Consider the following 22,535-nt stretch of genomic DNA (forward strand, 5'->3'; position numbering starts at 1 on the left):
GCTTGGGTCTCTAGGCACGGCAGACTCGGGACCCACGTCTGGGCATACCCGTCCCACTCGGGGTGACTTTAGCAAAACACAAAGGTGATGGCTGGAAGGTTTGAATGAATCATAACCACAGGCTAAGCTCTGGGCAAAACCTCCAGACCATCGTTTTTCAGCCTGCCAAGCCATTACAGAAGGGGAAAAACCATATGCAAATCAGGCTTGGTCCTACCCCAAAAGGGGCAGTTCAGCCCGAACTGCTAGGTCACATCCCTACTGCAAGAGACCACAAGCATCCCCAGACATGTTTCAGTCTTGTTGGGCGTCATCAGTGGTACAGATTTGTTCAAAACCTTCCACCCATCACTTTTGTGGTCACTGTTTGTCTCACTATGTGAGAGAGGGTATGCCCAGACGTGGGTCCCTTGCTCGCTGCGCCATAGGGAACCAAGCTGCACCTCACTGAGGAGGCCCAACAAGGTCGAAACATGTCTGGGGTTGCTTGTGCTTCCATGCAGAGGGGACCTGGCCTAGCAGTTCGGCCTGGGCTGCTACCATTGGTGGCAGTACATGACTGACTTGCATATGGCTGGACCCCGTTTGCAATGGCGCAGATGGGCTAAAAAACGGTGGTGTGGAAGGTTGCCCAGGGCATTGCCAGTGGTACAGATTTTTTCAAAACCTTCCACCCATCACTTTTGTGGTCACAGTTTGTCTCACTATGTGAGAGAGGGTATGCCCAGACGTGGGTCCCTTGCTCGCTGCACCATAGGGAACCAAGCTACAGCTCACTGAGGAGGTTCAACTAGGCCGAAACATGTCTGGGGTTGTTTGTGTTTCCGTGCAGAGGGGACGTGGCCTAGCAGTTCGGGCTTGGCTGCTACCATTGGTGGCAGTACCTGACTGATTTGCATATGGCTGGACCACTTTTGCAATGGCGCAGACGGGCTAAAAAACGGTGGTGTGGAAGGTTTCCCAGAGCATTACCAGTGGTACAGATTTGTTCAAAACCTTCCACCCATCACTTTTGTGGTCACAGTGATTTTCCATATCTGCCCTTGAGATGATTGCACAACATGGCGGCATACAAAAGAGTGGAGGGAATTATCTGTTTAACATAGCTGTAATCTGGCAGGTAGCAATGACCAGATGATGGGCTGCCTTCACCAGTGCTCAACATTCCCCTCTGGACTGTAGTTAAAGGTTTGGCAGGGTGCTCTGCACTATTAACCAAACATACAAATAACCATGTGTATGGATACACCAGCCTAGCCCACATTAATGTAAAAGCTACGGCTTTGGATTTCAAAATGTATATGTATTTTTTAGGTATCCTGTCATATTTTCGAATACATATTTTTGAAACACCTTTATGTCGAAAACTTTTTGGTGCAACCATTTTTTTCAAATATTTTTTTTTATTTTGTTTTTTTTTGTTTTGTTTGGTAAGTAAGTAAAAAAAAGTGTTAAAAAAACGGGGGGTTTGGTGGGGGAACCCCCCATTTTAAACATAAAATAACAAATAAAAAATTCGAAAAAATAAAATTCGGCAAAATTGCATCGACATAATGGCATTCGAAAATATGCCTTTCGAAAATATCACTATAAACCGTATTTTATTGGCATAGATAGATGAACTGAAAATGAACTGAAGAACTGCAAAATACATTAGTGTTAGTCAGGAAACATTTACACACATCAAAAAGAAAGTGGCAACTGTGCAGATATTTTATAATTTATCAAAGGATCAGGTCTAAGAACATGAAAAAAAAAGAAAAACATTAATTAGGATATATACTATTCTTACATCGATGAAGGAAGCGTTGATGTAATCCGTGTACTCTTGACCCCTTTTCATTGAAAGAATCACTCGGTTGAAGTCATCTAAAGTATAAGTAGAAATGTTTATTAATTGCTTTGGAATTACAAAAGGCATATTTTCAGGTAAATCCATTTGCTCCGAACAGCCAAATGATTTCTAAAAGAAACACAAATGAGAAGGGTAAGGTAACACGAAACATTCTAAAACTGTAATGTAATTATATAACCCCTTTACAAGGATATATACATTTCGGTCTATTATTTCTCTGTTTGCAACTATGACTTTTGATGCATGAAACAAAGTGAAATGTTTAATGAGCAAGAGGTGCTCTTGGTATACCAGAGGCATAAAATAATAAAAATGTGATTACATAAAACAAGATGACTTATCTGTCACGTAACATTGCCAACAAAGAGCACCTGGGTGTGTAGGCAATCATAGTAGGTCACACTGCCTCACCCACAATACCAAGGAGGTTCCCCCTGCAGGTCACATAGAACTCAAAGTCGGGTGGAGCCTGGATTGCTGATGGAAATGTTGTGGCAGGTGATGAAATGATAGCCCTCTAGGTGCCATTCCCCACCTCCAAATGTAGTGGCACCCGTGCTGCCAGTCCTGGTGGCTTCCCATAGGGCCAAGGATGACTTAATGCCAAAGATGTTTGTGTTAAACTCGCCAACAGCCCACCCATAAATCTGATGAAGGCACACAGGAATACATGATAAGAGGCTACCGCTTCATGTGTCCCAGCACCTTACCTGCCAACAATGATCAAATTGAGAATACTGTACGCCAGGCACAGCGCGAAAGCTTATTATAGAAATATAGGTAATGTGTTGGAGTGGTGTACGTAGCCCGTTCATTCCATGCGGTTCCTCATTAGAACTTTGGGACATATTAGTTTTGATTAAAAACAGTGTATTTCTTAGTTGAATAATAATCATGCAAACATACTCATTTTACATCAAGTGCAAACAAAGTCACATTTGCCACAAAATAAGCTCCGAGAGTGAATTACTTCGAGATGACCTTAAAATAACTTGTTTTCTAGTTATTTGAAATCAGTTTTTAAGGTTATGAAATGGTTAGTGAGCCAGGACCTTTGGAGCACTGTCAAACCTTTGTATTGTCAGATATCATTTAATAATACCGAGTCACTCAGTCAATATGTTTATTGGGATGACACTTCCATTAACCAAATACAAAAAGCAAACACATTAATGACACGAAACATATGCACATCAACACATAGCAGAAATACCATTATTTCAAAAAACTGTGATACCAATGAACAAAATACTAAAACAGGAGGAAATCAGATCATAAAACAGCTAAAATGCCCTTTCTAAGATACATTGCTCTTTTAAAAAAAGACAACAGAGCCCAAGCAACATAAGTGGAATCGGCAGAATGTAAGAAAAGTAGAGTGGGGTGATGTTGTCTCACATTAAAATGACTAAGTACAGGGAGAATAATTGCCTTTCTAATATCCTTGTGAGCTGGACAGAGCAAAATAAGATGCTTTAGGTGTTCCATCAAGTCTCTGCATACTGGGAGTGGTCGCTAAATCAGAAAAACCAGTCCAGCTTGCAGTGTTGTCCCTCAACTGCAAACTGTTAAACCTGGCATGGGTGATCAGCCATCGGGCGACTATATGTAGGAATGAACATCTCCCTGCTCTTCCGCTTCTCAATTGCTGCAAAGGCAAACAAACGCTTATAATACTGTAAATGCGCGGATGGCAACAACATGCTTGGTGTAAAAAGTACAGTGGCATTGGATTCGGTCAAAAGTTTGCTTACGAAAGAGAACCACAGAATTTTGTGCCAATTATCCTTGGCAAATAGGGACTTAATAATAAAGCGCGTTAATCCTGCATTCTCATTTGACCACAGATGTATGATATGATATGATGTGATATGATATGGCATTTATAACACGCCTATACGCAAGTGTTTCAAGGTAGCCAAAAAAGGATTGGTGCTAGCGTCCATTGGTCCTCTAAAAAGCCCACTCCCAATTCCCGGTTAACAGCAAAGTTGGGAGCAGAGCCTGGAAGTCCCAACAACCGTTAAGAAATTTGTTTTCGAGTATCTGTAAACCTGGCATTATAGATCAACCCATTAAGGGGGCTCCATACAGGCCTGCAGCTTTAGTATGAATTCCATATACGTTTAGTATCAGGTCCAAAGGTTGGCCATGGCAACGAGCCATGAAACGGGAATGCCCACCCAGCTACTGGGTCATCTTCAATTGTTGTTTACTAAGGTGTGCTTGACCCGCTGAAAAGCGGAAGCCCAAGGAATCAAAATCCTTGACCCTCGGGAGAACTGCAGCATTGTAGACCATAGGCTTCATTTTCACAGACCTCGTCCCCCCAGTAAACACCATCACAGCAGACTTCACGGTGTTGATCTTCAGATCCAGATCATTCTTAAATATGGAATAAACATTAAGCAGTTTCTGAAGAGCCCCTGGTGTTCTGGCAATCAGAACTGTATCGTCAGCAAAGACTAGTTGCAGAATCTTCACAGAATCCCTGCCTAAAGTCTCCTCCCAGTTGGCCATGGGAAGGCAGCTTCTACCTGATCCTAACCCTGGGGTGTTAGACGGATGGATCACCTGAGAGGAGAAGGCCCCATAGGAACAGGAGGACTCCGTTAGGAGAGACGCAGTATTTATCTTCGTCAGGGAGATTTCTACGATGCCAGAGCATTAAATGGCTTCACCAAGCTACCCACATTGATGGTAGTGAAAACTCTTGTGATCAACAGGGGAACAATATATGGGAAATAGTAACCTTAATAACCTGACTTCTGATTAATATAACCCTCCCTTCAATCTGGACTAACCATTGACCCCTCTAAAACCCTTCCTTGAAGATCTATTTAACACCCAGAGCAAATCCAATAAAGTTGAAGTTTGTATTCATGAAGAAAAAGGTAAACAGAACATTGGGGACTTCAAGTCCCCCAATGCCCTAAGTACTGGGATGAGGAAGAGGGACTCAGAGGCACTAAACTTCAAGGTGGAGTCTAGTGGTTCTTATGACCCACATCTGAGCAGGACATTTGAAAATATAAGGCCCCCTAAGGTGCAGGCCATTAGAACAAGGAGATGGAGTAGCTGCAGCGGTTCTCAGTCGCAGTTGCAGTGGAAGAAGAAAGAAAATGGAGGCGCTGCTATCTTTGAAGCAGATGTCGGTCCTGAGAGGTTCTACAAAGGTTGCCTTAATTGCAGAGGTTGCATAGCAGGAAATTATGTTGTAAAAAGTGTTATCCATGGAGAGAGAGGCTTTAACGATCGGCGCAGACCGTGAGACAACAGAAGCATCCTGCCATGCAAGGGGCAGCAGAAGAGGCAGAACGAAGAGTGGCAGCGGATCGAGCAGACACATGTGAAGACACTGGTGAGTTTACCATTGTCGGCTAATCCTGGTACGCTCCATTATCGACTGCTGGCCACTACTAACAATTTTGAAAATTGAACTAATATAAAGAAGTCCCATTGGCGTACTAAGAACTTTAGAAATAGGCAAGAAAAGAAATGTTATAATCATTGCTTTTGAAGTCAATATAATAGCCAAGATAAAGAAGGAGCAATACTGAAGAAAGCTAACTACAGCCACCATTGCCAAAGTAAAGCGGGGGCAATACTTCAACAAGCATATTATCCATATAAGCTGCATAACAAGAGAACATTATTGCAGGATTGCATTTATTTATTTTTTGCATTATTAAAGCGCTCACACAGCCTGGGGGCATCGAGACGTTTACAGGAATATGTCTCTTAGTTGCGTATTTATAATGCGCTTCATAGCCAGAGGTTTCTAAGCATGGACCTGGGGATCGCACCTGTGTTGCTTTGTGTCGTCTTGTTTCCAAGGCGAGCACGTTGTCGCGGAGCTATCCTCCCGAGACCATTATTGTACCATTATTGCCAGAGTGATGAAGAGGCAACAGTTGAATAAGATATCAACAAGCATTGCCAAAGACAAAAAGGGACACGTGTAGTAAAGAAATATTGTCAGCAGTTATTTGATGTGAAAGTGGGAAAACAAGAGTGGCAGCAGAGAAGCCCTCCTTGTATAAAGTATCAAGGAGGAGCATAACCTAGATTTCCTGTGGCAAATACAACAGTGGAACAAACAACACCCATGTGTATCATGTCTTCCCAAAAGAAGTTGTGAATTTCGATGTTGTTGAAAGTTAAAGACTTTCCCAAAATGTTTTAAGTAAACCTTACCACAGAGTACTTGTAGTAGTGTTAGGAGCTTTTGTTCTGGCAAGTATACCAGGATAGGGACCTTTTAGTGGTAGTCCTGGCAGGTTAGTGGACCAGAAATAAATCATTGAAGTACTGCATTGTGGTTGGAGGTTGTGTTGAAATAAGAAATGGCAAGACCACTAAAGTGTTTTGGAGGTTGTGTTGCAAGAAGAAGTGGAAAGACCACTAAGGTGTTCACTAAAACTGTTGTCGATTCATCCTGACAAAACATTATTGTTGATACAGAAGAACTGTGAAAGTGTTTTTGTTTATTAAGAATACGTTGTTTTGAACTCTTTTCTATAAGTGGAGAGATAAAGACTTGTCGTATGATTGAACTGTTGGTTAAAGTCCCAGTGAAAGACTCTGGGAGCAAGAAGAACTTTATTATCAAAACTTGGCTACAACACAAAACCTTCTTATTTGAACTTTTGATTGAAAATCCTGCTTTGAATCTAGGGAAGGGGAAATTCTATTTAGGTTTGGGATAGTGAGGCGTTTGTCAAACCCTTGTGAGTTAATAAAATGGTAACCTGTGAAAAACCTTTACCAACTTGTCCACCTCACATTTGTGACCCCTCACAAAGAGTAGGAAAAGCCCTGCCACCCACCCTTGGGAAAACATCCCGAGACTCCATCTAGGCGTCATGTAAACCATTAATATACAATATGAAAAGGACAAGGGCCAAGACGCAACCCCGCTGAACCCCCATACCAACCTCAAAGCAGGCCGTACATTGCCATTCAGGCCCGCTTTGCGCACACACGTGGTATCCACTGTGTATTTCTTGCAACACTGTCAGAATCTCCATTGGGCACTTCATGGACCCAAGCATGGCTCACAATAATATAATACTGTAAGAGGAGCCTTTTTTGTGCCTATGCCAAATGTCTTCTCACTACTCTTCTAGTCATGGACATTCAACAATGAGGTGAGGTAAGTGTGCTTTGGACGTTTGGCATCTCCAGCATTGGTCTTTTGGCAAAAGATAGAAATCACGCAGTTTTTCTGGAAGCCAATAAAGTACCCTCAGTATGCATCGTTGCATGTAAACCAGTTGTAGTTTGTGGCTTACACTTGGAGTTGTCACAGTGTACAGTATACAGTTTCCAAGTGAGAAAATGCGTTCATTTTCTGAATAATGTTTCTGGGATTTGTATTGGATGCTGTAAATTCAAGAAGAATTAAAAAGTTCACGTTTGGTCAGTACTGACGAGGTTGCAAAAATTAATTGGGGGGGGGGAATGTTCTCTTTAACGATTTCAGAATTGCCCATCTGCCCTGCCTAACCTTGAAATGTGTTTATTTGTAAGAACCACATTCACCTGGGGCTGGGGATATAATAGTTGTTAGAATCAGCTCGAGTATATCAAGCAAAAAATGAGAGTTCATGTAACTTCAGTTAAGAGTTTAGTGGTGGTTTATTAACACACAAAATCCGACACATGTTTCGACATAACAGGGGTCTTTCTGAAGGATGTAGTGATTAAAAGTTGTATACAATGCTGCATTGTGCATGATTATCCGTGAGGGAGCCGGGTGAATTGTGATACAATTGTCAATGTGGGGAGGCTCGTGATTTGTGGAATGCAAGTAACGTGTGACATCATTGAAGTTAGCATGGCATGCACGGTCATTGTTGTGACATTTAATGTAATAAAATACATGTATTGTTGTGGCAAATTGAATGAGCGTTATGTGACATGTGATAGTGGTGTGCCGGCCGGCATGTTGGTTGATAGATGGTAGACACAGTTATGTTTGTGACCGTGTAGCAAAGCACACATGGGATTCATGATGACAGGAGTGGTGTGCAAGTTGTGCACAGGTTAAAGTTACATGAGTGGAATTGTTGATCATTTTGCAGTTCCGTGGTTAACATGGTTTTTCAAAAGAGGAATCATTAGACAGTGAACAAGTGTTGTTTCATGGGAGGAAGATGCACCCAGGAGAAGGAAGAAGTTAATTCTTATGGTAAATGAAAATGAGGCTTTGAAAGGCTGGGATAAGCCAGCAGAAAGCATATGGGGGTCAGATATAATGTCTCACCATTTGTTAGAGAGCAAGATGTAAGAAATTGTGAGATGATGAACTCCGGAATGCTGGCTCTGCTGAATAGCTATCTGTCAGATGAAAAATGTGTGCAATGGTTGGATCGAATTTCCGATGGTTGGATGTCTGGGCTGCAGGTGAGACAGCAGCCGCCCACGGTGCATTGGCGTGAGGGCAGGGGGGGTAGGGGTTGAAGGCGGGGAGTGAAGCGTGTGCTGTGCTGGGAGAGGTGGCAAAGGGTGAATGGAAAATGGTAACCCGCTGTGGTACTGGTTGGGTTGCTGAGGCCCAAAGAGGGTAAAGGGTCGGGTTGGCCTTGGTTTGGATAGCCTGGGTGTCTGCATCGGGATTGACCGGGAGCCATGCGTGTTCTTCTAAGAAGGTGATATTGCTAGTGGCCCGCTGTCCAGGCTCATCTGGCAGAGAGAGGAGTGAATGATGGGAATATGGTGCCTGGTGCTGTGCGTGTAATGACTGGGGGGCGGGCAGGTGGCTATGGTATGCTGCCTGGGATGGACACGAGGCTGGCGGGGTGTGCATACAAGGGGTAGGAGTGGGAGAGCCCTGGCGCAGTCAATCGGTTTGTCAAGCATGAGTGTGCAGGGGGGCCAAGTGGGAATGGATTGACTGCGTGTGCAAGGAGAGGGAAGGGGGGTGGAAGTGAGTGTGGACCGAGGCAGGAGCCGGAGGTTGTGATGGATATGGGCTGCAATGGGCCTAAAGAGAAGGAGTGGGGAGTGGATGGGGAGTGCACTTACCTCTCAGGCCAGCAAGGTCTCTGAAACAAGATGAGCAGTCACAACGATCTTTTTCGATCCCGACCGCCATCTTGGTTTGCACTATTGATATTGATAATTTATTTCTATCGCGCTCGTACACAAGTGTTTCAGAGCGTGACAAGGCAAGGGAGGGGAACAGGGGAGAACAAAACAACGATCTTACTAGCCCCAGTGACATTGAGAATGCACAAGTGCATGGGAGAGGGGGAGGGGAAAAGTGCATGGAAGGGGGGAGAAGTGGAGAGTACAAAGCAAAGGAGAAACAGATAAATAATAATAAATAAATAATAAAGGCAACAAACAGTGTTAGTGCAGCCAGCAATTGGCAAGTGTAGGTTAAGGCAGCAGACAGGGTAGGTCTGATAAGTGCAGGAAGAAAAAAGGGGGGTGCTGTATGGGTACAGATACAGACCCCACTGCAAGGGGTGGCCCGGAGGTAGTGTGGGAGGGTGGCAGGGTGAGCAGGTACCTGGGCCCAGAGGACAGAGGGTGGCCAGGTGCACGGTGCCAAGAGAGAACAGATCAGCAGGTGGAGAGGGGGAGCGAAGGCAGAAGCAAAGAGGAAGGTCTTGAGTTGCTTCCATAACCAGAGATGGTTCTCCTCAAGTTTTAGAGTACCAGGGAGGCTGTTGCAAAGGGAGGCCCCAGCCGTAGACAGAGATCTACCCCCACCTCGTTTCTTTGAAAAACAACTGACCCTGAGGGAGTTAGAGGTAGAGGAGCGAAGAGCTCGAGAGGGGAGATATTTGCGGAGGAATAGCTGAAGGTAATTTGGACCCAGGCCCCAGAAAGTCTTGTGGACAATGCAGAGGGTTTTTAATGTAATCCTTGCATCCACTGGGAGCCAATTGAGGGATTCCAGAGCTGGAGAGATACGATCCCAGGGCTTGAGGCCAAGGACAAGTCTTGCAGTCCTGTTCTGGATTAGCTGCAGAGGGCGGACAGTAGAGGCAGGTAGATTTAGAAAGAGTCTGTTACAATAGTCCAACCTGGAGAGATCCAGAGCTTGGGAGACCATGAGCTTCTGGGGGAAGGAGAGGAAAGGCAGAGTACCTCTGAGGAGGTGCAGTAGGAAGTTTGACTTTTTAGAGACATCAGAGATGTGGGCGGAGAAGGAAAGTGTGGAGTCAAAGATGACCCCAAGGTTCTTAGCCTCGCAGGTGGGGTTGGGAGGAGGGCAAAGGGAGGCCGGCCAGAGAGTGAAGGGAAAGGATGGTGAAGGTGTGCCGATGAGGAGGATCTCCATCTTGCTGGCATTCAGACAAAGATCATTGGCGGCACACCAATCTTGAATGGCAGTTAGGCAATCAGAGATGAGAGAGGGAGAGGAGGTGGCCGAGGGCAGCCTGAAAATGAGTTGAGTGTCGTCAGCGTAGCACTGGAAATTTGAGCAGAAAATGGCAATGCAGTGTGCGAGGGTTGCCAGGTATTGGTTGAAAAGCCAGGGCGAGAGGTTATACCCCTGGGGAACACCATAAGTAGAGAGGAAGATAGATGATAGGAAGGACCCAAGTTGGACCTGGGAGGGTCAATCAGAGAGGAAACAAGTCAGCCAGGCCAGAGCCTGATCAGTGATACTGTCATGACCTTTGCCCTGGCCCTCACTGGCAAATCAGCCTTCCAGTTAGGGCCAGGTCAAAGGCCTTAAAACCTCATCCAAGACTCTCTTGGAGTCAGTCCTGGCACCTTTGGCGCCAGGCTCATAACCATCATGAAGACCAACATTAGATTGGGACTATTTTACTTGGGACTATTTAACTTGGGGGGGGGGGTTCAGCCAACATGGAGGCACACACATAGCTCAGTTACAAGGAACTGAGCTATGCGGTCTAGGCTTTTGGGTGTGGCAGGCCTGGGACTACTTTAACTGGACTACTTTGGGTGTGGCAGGCCTGGGACTATTTTACTTGGACTACTTTACCTGAGACTATTTAAACCACACCCAAACCGCAGAACATGCTTTGCGTTATTCTGCTGTGGGCAGCGTAACGCTCACCGTGTCCAGTTCTTTGATGCCAGCTTACCTGAAACCAAGGACCTGCAGAGAGAGAAAGAACACTACGAAACTTACCTGCAACAGTATCCTGTCTTCAATCCATTGCTGACTTCAGTTCCACTCACCTGAAGGTACAAACTCCATCATCCAGCACTGCATGCATCCTGGAATACCATAACCTGGAAAGAGGAGAAAGAAAGACAACATTAGTAAGCGTTTACTCACGTTTCCTCCCGAATGAAGAAAGCCACACAGTTCTTACCTGGGTAGTCATCTCCTGGTCAGTGTCATTGTTGGAACATTACGGCGCTCAGTGAGGAACATCGCAACCTGCAAGGAGAGAAAAGATTCAGGATAGCAATATAAAAAGAGAAACAGTGCCTCGCATCGCGCATTACTCACCGGACAGCATCGCGCACACTGCCCTTTCGCCTACCGGCCCATGCTCATCTTCAAACCGCATGACAACACCAAAATACCTTTCCATACTTAAAAGGAAAGAATCAAGACATTATTACTCGAACTAAGAGGAACATAAGAACTGCATATAAAGACTGTAAAGCAGCAAACCTACGGAGTCGCAGCAGGCATGGATTCCCACAGGGGGGCTTGCATCAGTGAAGTAACTTGGTTGCTGTTCGCCCCCCACATCTACGCGCCCCTGCCACGAGGAGCAGGACGGAGAATCCACCTTTTACAATGTTAAGGTGAGGAGAAGGCCCAAGGGGGAGGAAGGAGTTGAGGCCCAGGGAGGTGGGAAAACATAAAGACAATCTGGTATTGAATCCAGCTCTCCTATATTTATTTATTTATTTATTTATTTATTTACATTTATATAGCGCGCAAGCAGCCCAGGGGCATTGAGGCGCTGTTACTTGCATTAAACTTAGTTACATGTTACAGGCATGGTAGAAGTTGTTGACACATTGTGAATGTTACATATATCGCTTTGGTCGTATAATACATGATACATGGAGGTATTCGTGCTGGTGTCTGGCCTTAAGTGAAGAGGGTGGTCTTCAACGTTTTGCGGAAGGTGGTGATGGAGGCCTCGCCACGGATAGTGGGTGGTAGGGCATTCCAGTGAGAGGGCGCGAGATAAGGGAAGCTGGATCCGCCCGCTTTTGCTTTTTTTACTCGTGGCACCAAGAGCATGTTGGTATACGGCGATCTGGTTGGCCTGGTGGAGGAGACGAGGTGTATCCTTTGAGAGAGGTATGCAGGAGCAGTGAGGTGGATGCACTTGTGGGTCAGTGTAAGGGCTTTGAATAAGATCCTTTCTTTTATTGGGAGCCAGTGGGCTAGTTTTCTGGCCTCCGAGATGTGTTCTCTTCTTGCAATGCCTTGGGCTGCCCGGAGTGCATTGTTCTGTATTACTTGTAATCTTTCTAAGTTTTTATTGGATGTTCCTAGGAAGAGTATGTTACAGTAGTCTAGCCTAGAGCCGGTGATGGCTCTGGCTATGTTGGTGCAGTTTTCTTTGGAGAGAAAGGGTCTGACTGCATTGATAAGTTTGGCATGATATGCAGCTGCAGAGGCAATTGCGTTGATTTGTCTGTCCATGGATAGGCTGGAATCCAGGTAGACTCCCAGAGTTTTGACAAAGTCGGAAACTTGAATTTTAATGGAGTCAATGGTGAGGTGGCTGAATTGGGCATCTAGGTTTTTTAGGGTGTCGGGAGAACCTACCAGGAGGAGTTCCGTCTTGTCGGAGTTGAGGCATAGGCCGTTATCTGCCATCCAGGCTTGGATAGTGTTGTAGAGGTTGTTGAGAGTCAGGGAGTCAGTGGTATAGTTACCTGTGAGAGCGAGGAGGATCTGTGTGTCGTCGGCGTAGTTTGTGTAGGAGATGCCCATGGCGTCGAGGATGAGGAAGAGGGGGCGTGTAAAGATGTTGTATAGCGTGGGGGAGAGGCAGGAGCCTTGGGGCACCCCGCAGAGTATGATGGTTGGTGAAGCTGCGGCTAGGTCCGAGAAAACTTGCATGGTTCTGTCTTGTAGGAAGGAGGTGATCCACGCTGTGGCTTCAGGGGAGAATTTGGCGGTGTTGGAGAGATGGTGGCATAGGACGCTATGATCAACGAGATCAAATGCCGCTGAGAGGTCGAGGAGTAGGAGAAGAGCTGGTTTACCCATGTCTCTTGCATCGTCCATCTGATTGTTCAGGTCCAGTAGGGCTGTTTCAGTTCCGTGTCTGGGGCGGAAGCCAGATTGTCGGAGTCCAAGGAGTTTGTTCTCTTCAATGAAGTGTTGGACCTGCAGGTAGGCTGCTTTGTCCAGTATATTAAGGAGGAAGGGGACAGTGGTGATGGGTCTGTAGTTGTTGGGGGAGGTGGGATCGAGCGATGGCTTTTTTAGAAGAGGGCGGACCCACGCTTCCTTGAGGGAGGCAGGGACTTTCCCTGTGGAAAAGGAGGCATTTACAAAGGCTGTTAGGAAGGGAGCTAGTGTTTCCATGCAGTCTTTGATAATGGAGGCTGGGCATGCATCACCTATGCAGTTAGAAGGTTTGATGTTCCTCATTATGTTGATGATGTCTTCTTCCTGAATGGGTTTGAAGGAGAAGGGTAAGGGGGGATCAGGGGAAGGCGGCGGGACTGGGATGTGCTTGTTCGGAAGGGCTTGTTTAGTGGCTAGTATTTTGTTTTTGAGGAGGCTAAGTTTGGATTGCATGGCCTTTTGTATTTCGTCACACCAGTCTTTGTCTTTGGTGAAATTCTGGGGGGCGGGAACGGGTGTCTCGAGATCTCTAAAAATGGCAAATATTTCTTTAGTGCTAGATTGGGCTTCCGAGATTCTGGATTCAAAGGATTTGGCCTTGGCTTGGGTGATTGCCTTTTTGTATTTGGTGGAGAGGGATTTAAAGACTGTCTTATCTTTTTTGGAATGGGACTTTTGCCACTGTGTGAGTGCAGCTTTTTTTTCGTTGCGGAGTGAGAGGAGGTCGGGTGAGAACCAGGAGTTGGAGTGGGTAGTGGGTTTGGATTTGCGAGGTTTGAGCGGGGCAATGGCGTTGATAGCTGCTTTGATGGCAGTGTCATAAGTTGATGCGAGTGTTTCAGGGTCTGAAGAGAAAGGTGGTCTGAAGGCTGGACCTTGGAGGAAGGGTAGTAATCTCTCCTTGGTGAGTTGGCGGGAGCTTCTGGCGAGGCAGGGAGGGAGAGGTTGGGGTGAAGGGGTAGCTGGGGAGCAAGTGGTGAGGATGCTAAAAGTGACGATGTGGTGTTCAGACCATGGGGTGGGAGTGTTTCCTGTGATGATGAGTGGACAGTTGTGCTGCGCTATCCAGTCAAGCGTTCTACCCTGGGTGTGAGTTGGGCTAAGTATGGTGTTCTTGTAGCCTAGGGCCTTGAGGGCAGAGTCAAGGGATTTTGCTGCTACGTCCTTACTATCCTGGAGCCCTAGGTTGACATCCCCTAGGAGAATGGCTTTAGATTGTTTTTTGAGGTTGTCAGATAGGAGGTGGATGAGAGAAGCTTGAAAGTCTCCTGCTGGGCCCGGTGGGCGGTATACAGTGTGCACAGTAATTGTGCAGTGGGGGGAGAGAGTTATTTTGACTTGGAGGTAGTCGCTGTTGTTGTTAGGGGATTTCTCTACCTTTCTGACTGGGAGGTAGTCCTTGGCGATGATTGCTACACCTCCACCTTTGGAGAGGCGGTCTTGTCTAGTGATGGAGTAACCAGGGGGCAGTGCGAGTGAGAGTGCAAGGCCGGAGGCCTCATGTAGCCAAGTTTCTGAGATCATGAGTAGATCTAAGTCTTGGGAGGTTAGGAGGTTGTGGATGTCTAGAGCGTGGGCATTGATGGATCTAGCGTTAATCATGGCGCATTTCAGGTGGGGTTCAGTAGTGGCTGTGGGGGGGGTTGTGATGGGAGAGGGTGGTGTGGAAGGGCTAGGTGCATTGAGAGTGTCGGGGGAGGTGGCCAACATAGATTCTGCACTGAGGGGCTCATTTTCAGAGGTGGTGGAAACCTGTGGCATAGCATTTGGCACAATAGCATTCAAAATGGTGGTAAAAGATTTGCATATCACAGATTTTACACTGGGGGGCTATTGCAGACCCATCTTTAACCAGAGGCCTTACCAAGGGACCGGGAGAGGGTTCGAGAGTGCAAATCAACCAACCAGGGCTGGGTGGCATCCCCGTGGATACCAGGTGAGTGTAACAGAACGCAAAGCCTCAATAATATTATCCACCTGGACGTCATGGAGACTTCAGAGACTCACTAGTTAATTCAGTTGTTGGGACAATTACGCGCCGAATTACATTCAGCCAGGCAAGAAACCAACGCTCTTACGAGGGATTTGATTGTTACTAAGGATTGTACCGACGAAATAAGTAGACAATTGCTCCAATCACAGGCAGGACAGACCCCATTGCCTGGTAACATTCCGCCAGCACCTGTACAAATAACCCTTCCTGGGCAGTTCCTTTAGCTCCACCTGAACGATTTAAAGGGGACCCCAAGAAGTATGCAACGTTCATGAACCAGTGTCGTCTTCATTTCCTTTGCAGACCTGGGGCGTTTCCTAACGACCAGCGCAGGTTGCTTTTGTCTTGTCATATCTGAGTGGCAGTGCTGTGGATTGGTCGGTAACATTGGTAAGTCAGGATAACCCGTTGTTACATGACTTTGGGGGTTTCCAGATGGAAATGGAAAAATTCTTTGCTCTTCATACCCAGGGCCAAGCATTAGATAACGAACATTTGTCACTCCATCAAGGAAGTCAAGACTTGCTTACATTTATAGCAACATTTAACAGACTAGTCGTTGAAGCTGGGTGGCCTGAGGAAAAAAGGACCACACTATTTCATCGGGGTCTACGAGGGGAACTAAAGGATGTCCTTGCTCAAGTGGTCAACCGACCTAAAGACTGTGGAGAATACATCAACCTTGTGGTGCAATTAGATCACAGTTTACAAGACCGAAAAGCGGACCGGATAAGGTTAGACACTCGAGCTGTGTATGTCCGGTCAAAGCATATTGTTCCACATACATTGGAAAACACGGTAGAACCAATGCAAATCGGAGGTGTACGGCCCCCTTTAACTAAAACTGAAAGAGACAAGAGAAGGCAACAGCAATTATGCTTATATTGCGGAAAATCAGGCCACTTCCTCAAAGAATGTCCAGTGAAACCACCAAGGAGAACTGTTGGAGCCACAGAGAAGGAAGATAATAACAAGGAGACAGAAAACTATCAAGCCCGGCAAGCGTAGAGGTCCGCTTGTCGAGCGAGAAGGATGAGCCACAGACCTCACACTTTGCATTACCAGTAATTTTGATCAATCACCAACAAAGTTTTGGATGCATGCTGTCGAAGCATACATAGACATCAGAGCAGTTGGGAATTATGTAGACCAAGATCTGGCAGCAGAGATGGGGCTTCCCCATCTCTGCTGCCAGAGATCACTAAGTCGACTACTGAAAAAGTTACTACTGTTGATGGGACAGAAATAGCTTCCGGACCAGTAACCCAATGTACAGCAGCACTAACCCTACTGTGCCAGGATGGACACAGAGAATCTATTGCATTCGATCTCATCAAAGCTCCTCAGTTTTGACTAATCTTAGGGATGCCATGGTTGGTAGCTCACAACCCTCTAAAAGATTGGCGTGCCAAGAAGTTGGCCTTTTCCGATGATTGTGCTCGCACCTGTTATTACCAAGAAAAGCGGAAAACAGACTTATGTACATCTGCTACTCCCAGTATGGATGTGATTGCCCTAGGTGTGACTAGTACTCTACCAAATGAATACCAAGATTTTCAAGACATGTTCCAGAAAGAACAAGCCAATACTCTACCACCGCAAAGGCCCTACGATTGTCAGATCGACCTCATACCTGGTGCGCAAATTACTTGTGGTTGAATCTATGCACTTACTGAACCAGAAAACCTTCATTTGAAATCTTATCTTGATCAGTACCTGGCAAATGGATTTATCCGCCCATTTAAATCACCGGCAGCCAGTCCCTTATCCTTCGTACCAAAAAAGTAAGGAAATTTGAGTGACTTGCATCGACTATCGCGCATTAAACCAGATCACAGTAAAAAACCATTATCCACTGCCCCTTATTCCCGAATTATTGGATCAAGTCAAAGACACCCAAATCTATACCAAACTGGACCTTAGGGGGGCGTACCATCTTGTTCGAGTGAAGAAAGGAGACTAATGGAAAACCGCCTTTCGTACCAAATACGGCTTGTATGAATACCAGGTAATGCCTTTTGGACTTTGCAACGCTCCTGCTGCATTCCAGTACTTTATGAATGATGTTTTGTGGGAGTTAATCAACGTTTGCGCCCTGGTTTACATTGATGACATCTTAATGTATTCTGCTACAAAAGAAGACCATGTCAGGCATGTCCGCTCCATCCTTACTAAACTCTGCCAACATAAACTGTATGCTAAACTCAAAAAATGCTCTTTTCATGTCACCGAAGTGGAGTTCCTCGGTTTTATCCTCACACCAAAAGGTATTAGAATGGATAGGCACAAGGTAGATGCCATTCTTAACTGGCCATCACCAACTTCATTTAAAGGAATCCAGAGTATGTTGGGCTTTGCAAACTTTTACCGCTGATTCATCCCAGATTTTTCCCAAATAGTGCATCCAATTACATCACTATGGGGAAAAACAATAAAAAGTTCCATTGGACCGAAGAAGCAGAGAAGGCCTTTCAAGAACTTAAGAAAAACTTCACTTCTGCTTCAGTTCTACGGCATCCTCGCCCAGACCTCCCTTATATATTTGAAACAGATGCCTCTAGCATGGCTATGGGAGCTGTTCTCTCACAAAGGGACCCAGGAACTGGCCAGTTACACCCTGTGGCCTTCTGGTCACAAGAATTCTCACCTCCCGAACTCAACTATGCTATCAAAGACAACGAACTCTTGGCTATAAAATCAGCTTTCAAGGCATGGCGACACTATCTCTTTGGTGCTAGACATACTGTCACGGTCATAACTGATCATCGAAACCTGCAATGCCTAAAAACAGCAAAGGCTCAATCATCCCATCAACTGTGGTGGGCTCTTTTCTTTGCTGAATATGACTATGTGATCACCTACCGGCCAGGAGTCCGAAACGGAAAGGCTGACGCCTTGTCCCGCATGGGTGTTGATGAAAAGGTATACATAAGGTATTGAAAAAGTATTCTTTTGCTCCTCCTTATTCTTTGGACTACCTAATTCCCATCTCGCCCCCCTCAAATCCATCTACCATTCTGCCGTCTGTACCCTCTGTCTCCTCTCCTCCCGAGACTCCATCTCTGTTTCCCTTTCCTCCCTTGGCTGGCTCCCCTTTCACTCCCAACTTAAATTTCACTTCCTCTGCCTAGTCTTTAAATCTCTCCATGGTCTTGCTCCTCCTTATCTCTCTTCTCTCCTCCCTTTCTACCTACACTCCCTCCCGCTCCCTTCGTTCTGCTGACCACTTTCTTCTCACCGTCCCTCCATCCCTCTGTGCCCCCTCCCGCTTCCGTTCCTTCCAGCTCCTTGCCCCCTGCACTGGAACTCCTTACCTCTCTCTATCCGCTCTATTCCTTCCTTCTCCTCATTCCGCACATCCCTTTAATCTCTCCTTCTCCATTCTCTCCCATGAAACCCCTTCCCCCTCCAGCCTCCCTACTTCCTTCCTCTCTCCCCCCTTGATCATCTCCCTCCTCTCTCCCTCCTCCCGACGCCTGTCTTTTTCCCCTTACCTTCCCTCCCTCTTCTCCTCCTCCCCCTCCCTCTCCCTCTCAGTTCTACTGCTTTTCTTCCCCTCTTCCCTCCAGTTTAATTGCTCTTCTTACTGTTTTGTTGGACTGATTCATTATTGTATGTTCCTTCCACTGTTATTGTTTTTTGTACCATGTTGTTCTGATGTTCAGCGCTTTGGCGTAAGGCGCTTTCTAAATAAAATAAAATTCAAATACAAATAACTCCAGATCCAGTATCCATCATTCCAGAAGACAAACTCCTGGGTCTTACGACAACATTGACACAGGGTGAACTCCAAAACAAGATCCAACTCTTAATGGATCCCACTTTCTCACAAGAGTGGTGTACTCAAGGAGAACATTAGACCATTAAAAACCAGTTACCATATTTTAGGAACCGTCTATACTTGCCAAGTACAGACTTACAAGAGCAGGTTATTTCGGGTTATCATGACTCCCTGATTGAAGTTCATCCTGGAATTGCCAAAACTCTAGCTAAAGTAAAACAAAACTATTGGTGGCCCACATGGCGTAAAGACATCATACAATTTATCCAATCTTGCGGTGTGTGTGCACAAAACAAGTCCCAAAAGCAGAAACCAGCTGGTCTTCTCCAACCATTTGTCATGATCCGCCGATCACGCCCCTTTTGGTCCTCCTGGTCCCTGGCACGTCGGGGGTTACTCGCTGTAGTACACCCAACATGGCCGTATTCACACAATGCGGTCAACGATCTTTACGTCCATGCAGCACGTTCCATAAATTAACCACGCCCCTGCGGCTCCGCGCGTCTCAACGCTATCGTTAGCTGAGGCTAGACGTGCGTTGCGTTGTGCTCCTGGAACTGAGGTGCTGCTCGAATTCCCGGACCCACTCCTTCTCCTTCCCTTTCCTTGTACCTGTATCCTTCCGCGTTCCTTGCACACCTCCCCGTGTGCATACTTCCTTCCTGGTCTTCCTGGAGTTTCCTTGATCCCGGACGAAGAAGCTGAACGAATCCTGGAATCCGACGACGGCCGAGCGGGCTTATACAAGACCCGAACAGCACGGAAGAAAACGCCAGCGAAGGATCCCGCAAGGCAGCATAAACAGGTGAGAAAACAGGAAACCTGTGACAGATTGAGACGCCACCTGACTGAATTCGATACAGACATGGAAGCGGCCACCCAGGACCTTATGCGTGGCATGCAAGAGCTGACGACCGAAGTGCAAAGTTTAAAGGCAGAGAACGCCGCCTTAAAGCAATTGGTGTTGTCCCGTGAATCTGCTACGAAAGAGAGTGTAATACTGGGCGGCGTTGTTGATAAACATGATGGTTCCGCAAAGAGCCTTCATGGATTACTCATGTTTGGTCCACTTTACTTTCAAGCCTTATTATTTTTCTACGCCCAGGGCTAAGGTGGGTTTTATTATTTCGCATCTTTCCGGCAATGCCTTGACCTGGGCCACCCAACTGGTTAACTCTGGGGATTCTCTCCTGGATGATTGCAATGGCTTCATACAGGCCCTTAAGACCATGTTTGACCGCCCTGAGCAGGTCTACAGTGCCCAGGAACGTCTACTCGACTTTCAACAAGGAACCCAGGATATGCTTACGTATGTCACACGCTTCAAACAGCTGGCTAATGAAGCGGATTGGTCCTCTAAAGCTTGTTTTACCCTATTTCGAAGAGGGCTAAACAAAGACATTAAGGATGAACTAGCGAGAGTGGCGCGGCCAAGTTCTTATCAGGCCCTGATGGATCTTGCTCTGCAGATTGACTTTCGCATTCAGGAGAGAAAGGCAAAGAAAAAGAAAAGCAAGTCGCCACTCCAGAAGAACCCCATTGGGGTACTCTTGAACCCCAAAGGTATTTCCACTTCAAGTAACGAGCCTGAACCTATGAAGCTAGGGGCATTCCGTGGACCCATATCCTCCCAAGAAAGAATGCGTAGGATCCATGCCGGGTTGTGTATGTATTGTGCATCACACAAACATTTAGTGAGAGAGTGCCCAATAGCCCCCCCACGGCGCTCAGGAAACGCCAGCTCCCGATCCTAAATGGAGCACAGGTTCGGGAGAGAGATGCCTGCTCCACATCAATTCCATCCTTAAACTCTCCTGGACAAAATTCTTTGGTGATTCTACAGGCCTTCTTATCGCCATCCAAGAAGGAAACGCATCCCATCCTGGCACTGGTGGACTGTGGAGCTATGGGGATTTTCATAGACCAAGAATGGGTTCTTAAACACCATATTCCTTGCGAATCCCGGACTATCATGCAACCTGTAGAAGCTATTGACGGAAGACCCCTTTCTTCAGGACCCATAACCCTTCAGACCAAGGACGTCGAACTTGCCATAAACCACCATCGAGAAAGGATAACATTTGACATCATCAAGTCGGCCCACTACCCAATGGTTTTGGGAATGCCCTGGCTTCAAAGACACAATCCGTACATCAATTGGGCAGCGGGTTCCTTGTTCCTGGGCTCAGAACTTTGTATGTCCCACTGTTTATTGTCAGACCTTGCTCCGACACCATCAGAAGGACCTTCTACAATTCACCAAGGTGCAATCTCTGTCTCAAACATTATCCGGGTTCCGGAGATATACCAGGAATATTCTGATGTCTTCTCCTCTGCCATTGTCCAGGCGTTACCTCCCCATAGACCAGAAGACTGTGCTATAGAAACGGATCCTTCAGCTGTAATTCCCTTTGGGAGGATGTTCATCTTACCCGAACCTGAAAAGAAAGCCCTTCGAGAATACCTGGATACTAATCTTGCAAATGGCACCATTCGACCCTCGAAATCCCCAGCAGGGGCCTCACTGTTTTTTGTTCCCAAGAAAGACACCAAGGAACTCAGACCGTGTCTGGACTATCGAGGTTTAAATCAATGCACCCTTAAGGATCGCTATCCGTTACCCTTGATCTCGGACATTCTGGAGGCAGTAAGGGGCGCAGTTGTTTTCACCAAGTTGGATCTCAGGGGTGCCTACCATCTGATTCGCATTAGGGCAGGAGACGAGTGGAAAACAGCCTTTAGAACATCCTTTGGTCATTATGAATATTTGGTCATGCCCTTTGGTCTTGCTAATGCCCCGGCGGTCTTCCAACGCTTCATGGATAGGGTGTTCTCAGACATGCTATTCCTTTTTGTGATTCTCTATCTGGACGATATCCTAATATTTTCGAAGGACATTTCCAAGCACGAAGAACATGTTAAGGCAGTGTTACAACGACTACGCGACAACAAGCTCCTGGCAAAGCCCGAGAAATGCATCTTTCATGCTTCTACTGTACATTACCTAGGATTTGTCCTTAGTACAGAAGGCATTGGAATGGATCAATCCAAGGTTAAGGCTATATTATCCTGGCCAAGCCCCACCTCTGTGAAACAAATCCAGTCTTTCCTGGGCTTAGCTAATTTCTACAGGAAATTCATACCTTCCTTTTCCGAGATAGTCCAACCAATCATTGCCCTGTTAAAGAAAGACGTTCCTTTCCTTTGGACCACAGCTCAAGAGGAAGCCTTCCAACGGTTAAAGACTGAGTTTACACAAGCTCCCATCCTGGCTCAAACTGATGTCAACCGACCATTAGTAGTGGAGACAGATGCTTCCAGTTACGCTATTGGAGCCGTCCTCAAACAGCTATTCAGGGACAGGATGGAACACCCCATCGCTTACCTTTCTCGGACGTTAACTCCCAGTGAAACCCATTACTCAGTCTTGGAAAAGGAACTGCTGGCCATCCGTCAAGTCTTCACCGAGTGGCGTCATCTACTCCTCGGAGCGAAACATCCTGTCCAGGTCCGCACGGACCATCGAAACCTACAAGTACTGCAGGCCTTGGAATGTAGGAACAGCCGTCAAGCTCAGTGGGCCTTCTTCTTTGCCCAATACCAGTTCCAGATTCACCACGTTCCCGGAACACAAAATCTA

The 22,535-nt window shown here is 46.3% G+C and overlaps 1 protein-coding gene across 4 annotated transcripts in view; it reads right to left on the bottom strand.

Annotated features, from left to right (window-relative positions):
* Positions 1-22,535, bottom strand: part of PTPRE (protein tyrosine phosphatase receptor type E) — a 2,259,327-nt gene that overhangs the window by 291,898 nt on the left and 1,944,894 nt on the right. For all 4 annotated transcript variants that reach the window (XM_069611476.1, XM_069611477.1, XM_069611479.1 and 1 more), the window contains one exon: positions 1,793-1,869. In XM_069611476.1, the coding sequence (XP_069467577.1) occupies positions 1,793-1,869 (77 nt within the window). The remainder of the gene's footprint in view (positions 1-1,792; positions 1,870-22,535) is intronic.

Source organism: Ambystoma mexicanum, chromosome 8, assembly GCF_040938575.1.
Source record: "Ambystoma mexicanum isolate Mex_15411 chromosome 8, UKY_AmexF1_1, whole genome shotgun sequence".
NCBI lineage: Eukaryota > Metazoa > Chordata > Amphibia > Caudata > Ambystomatidae > Ambystoma > Ambystoma mexicanum.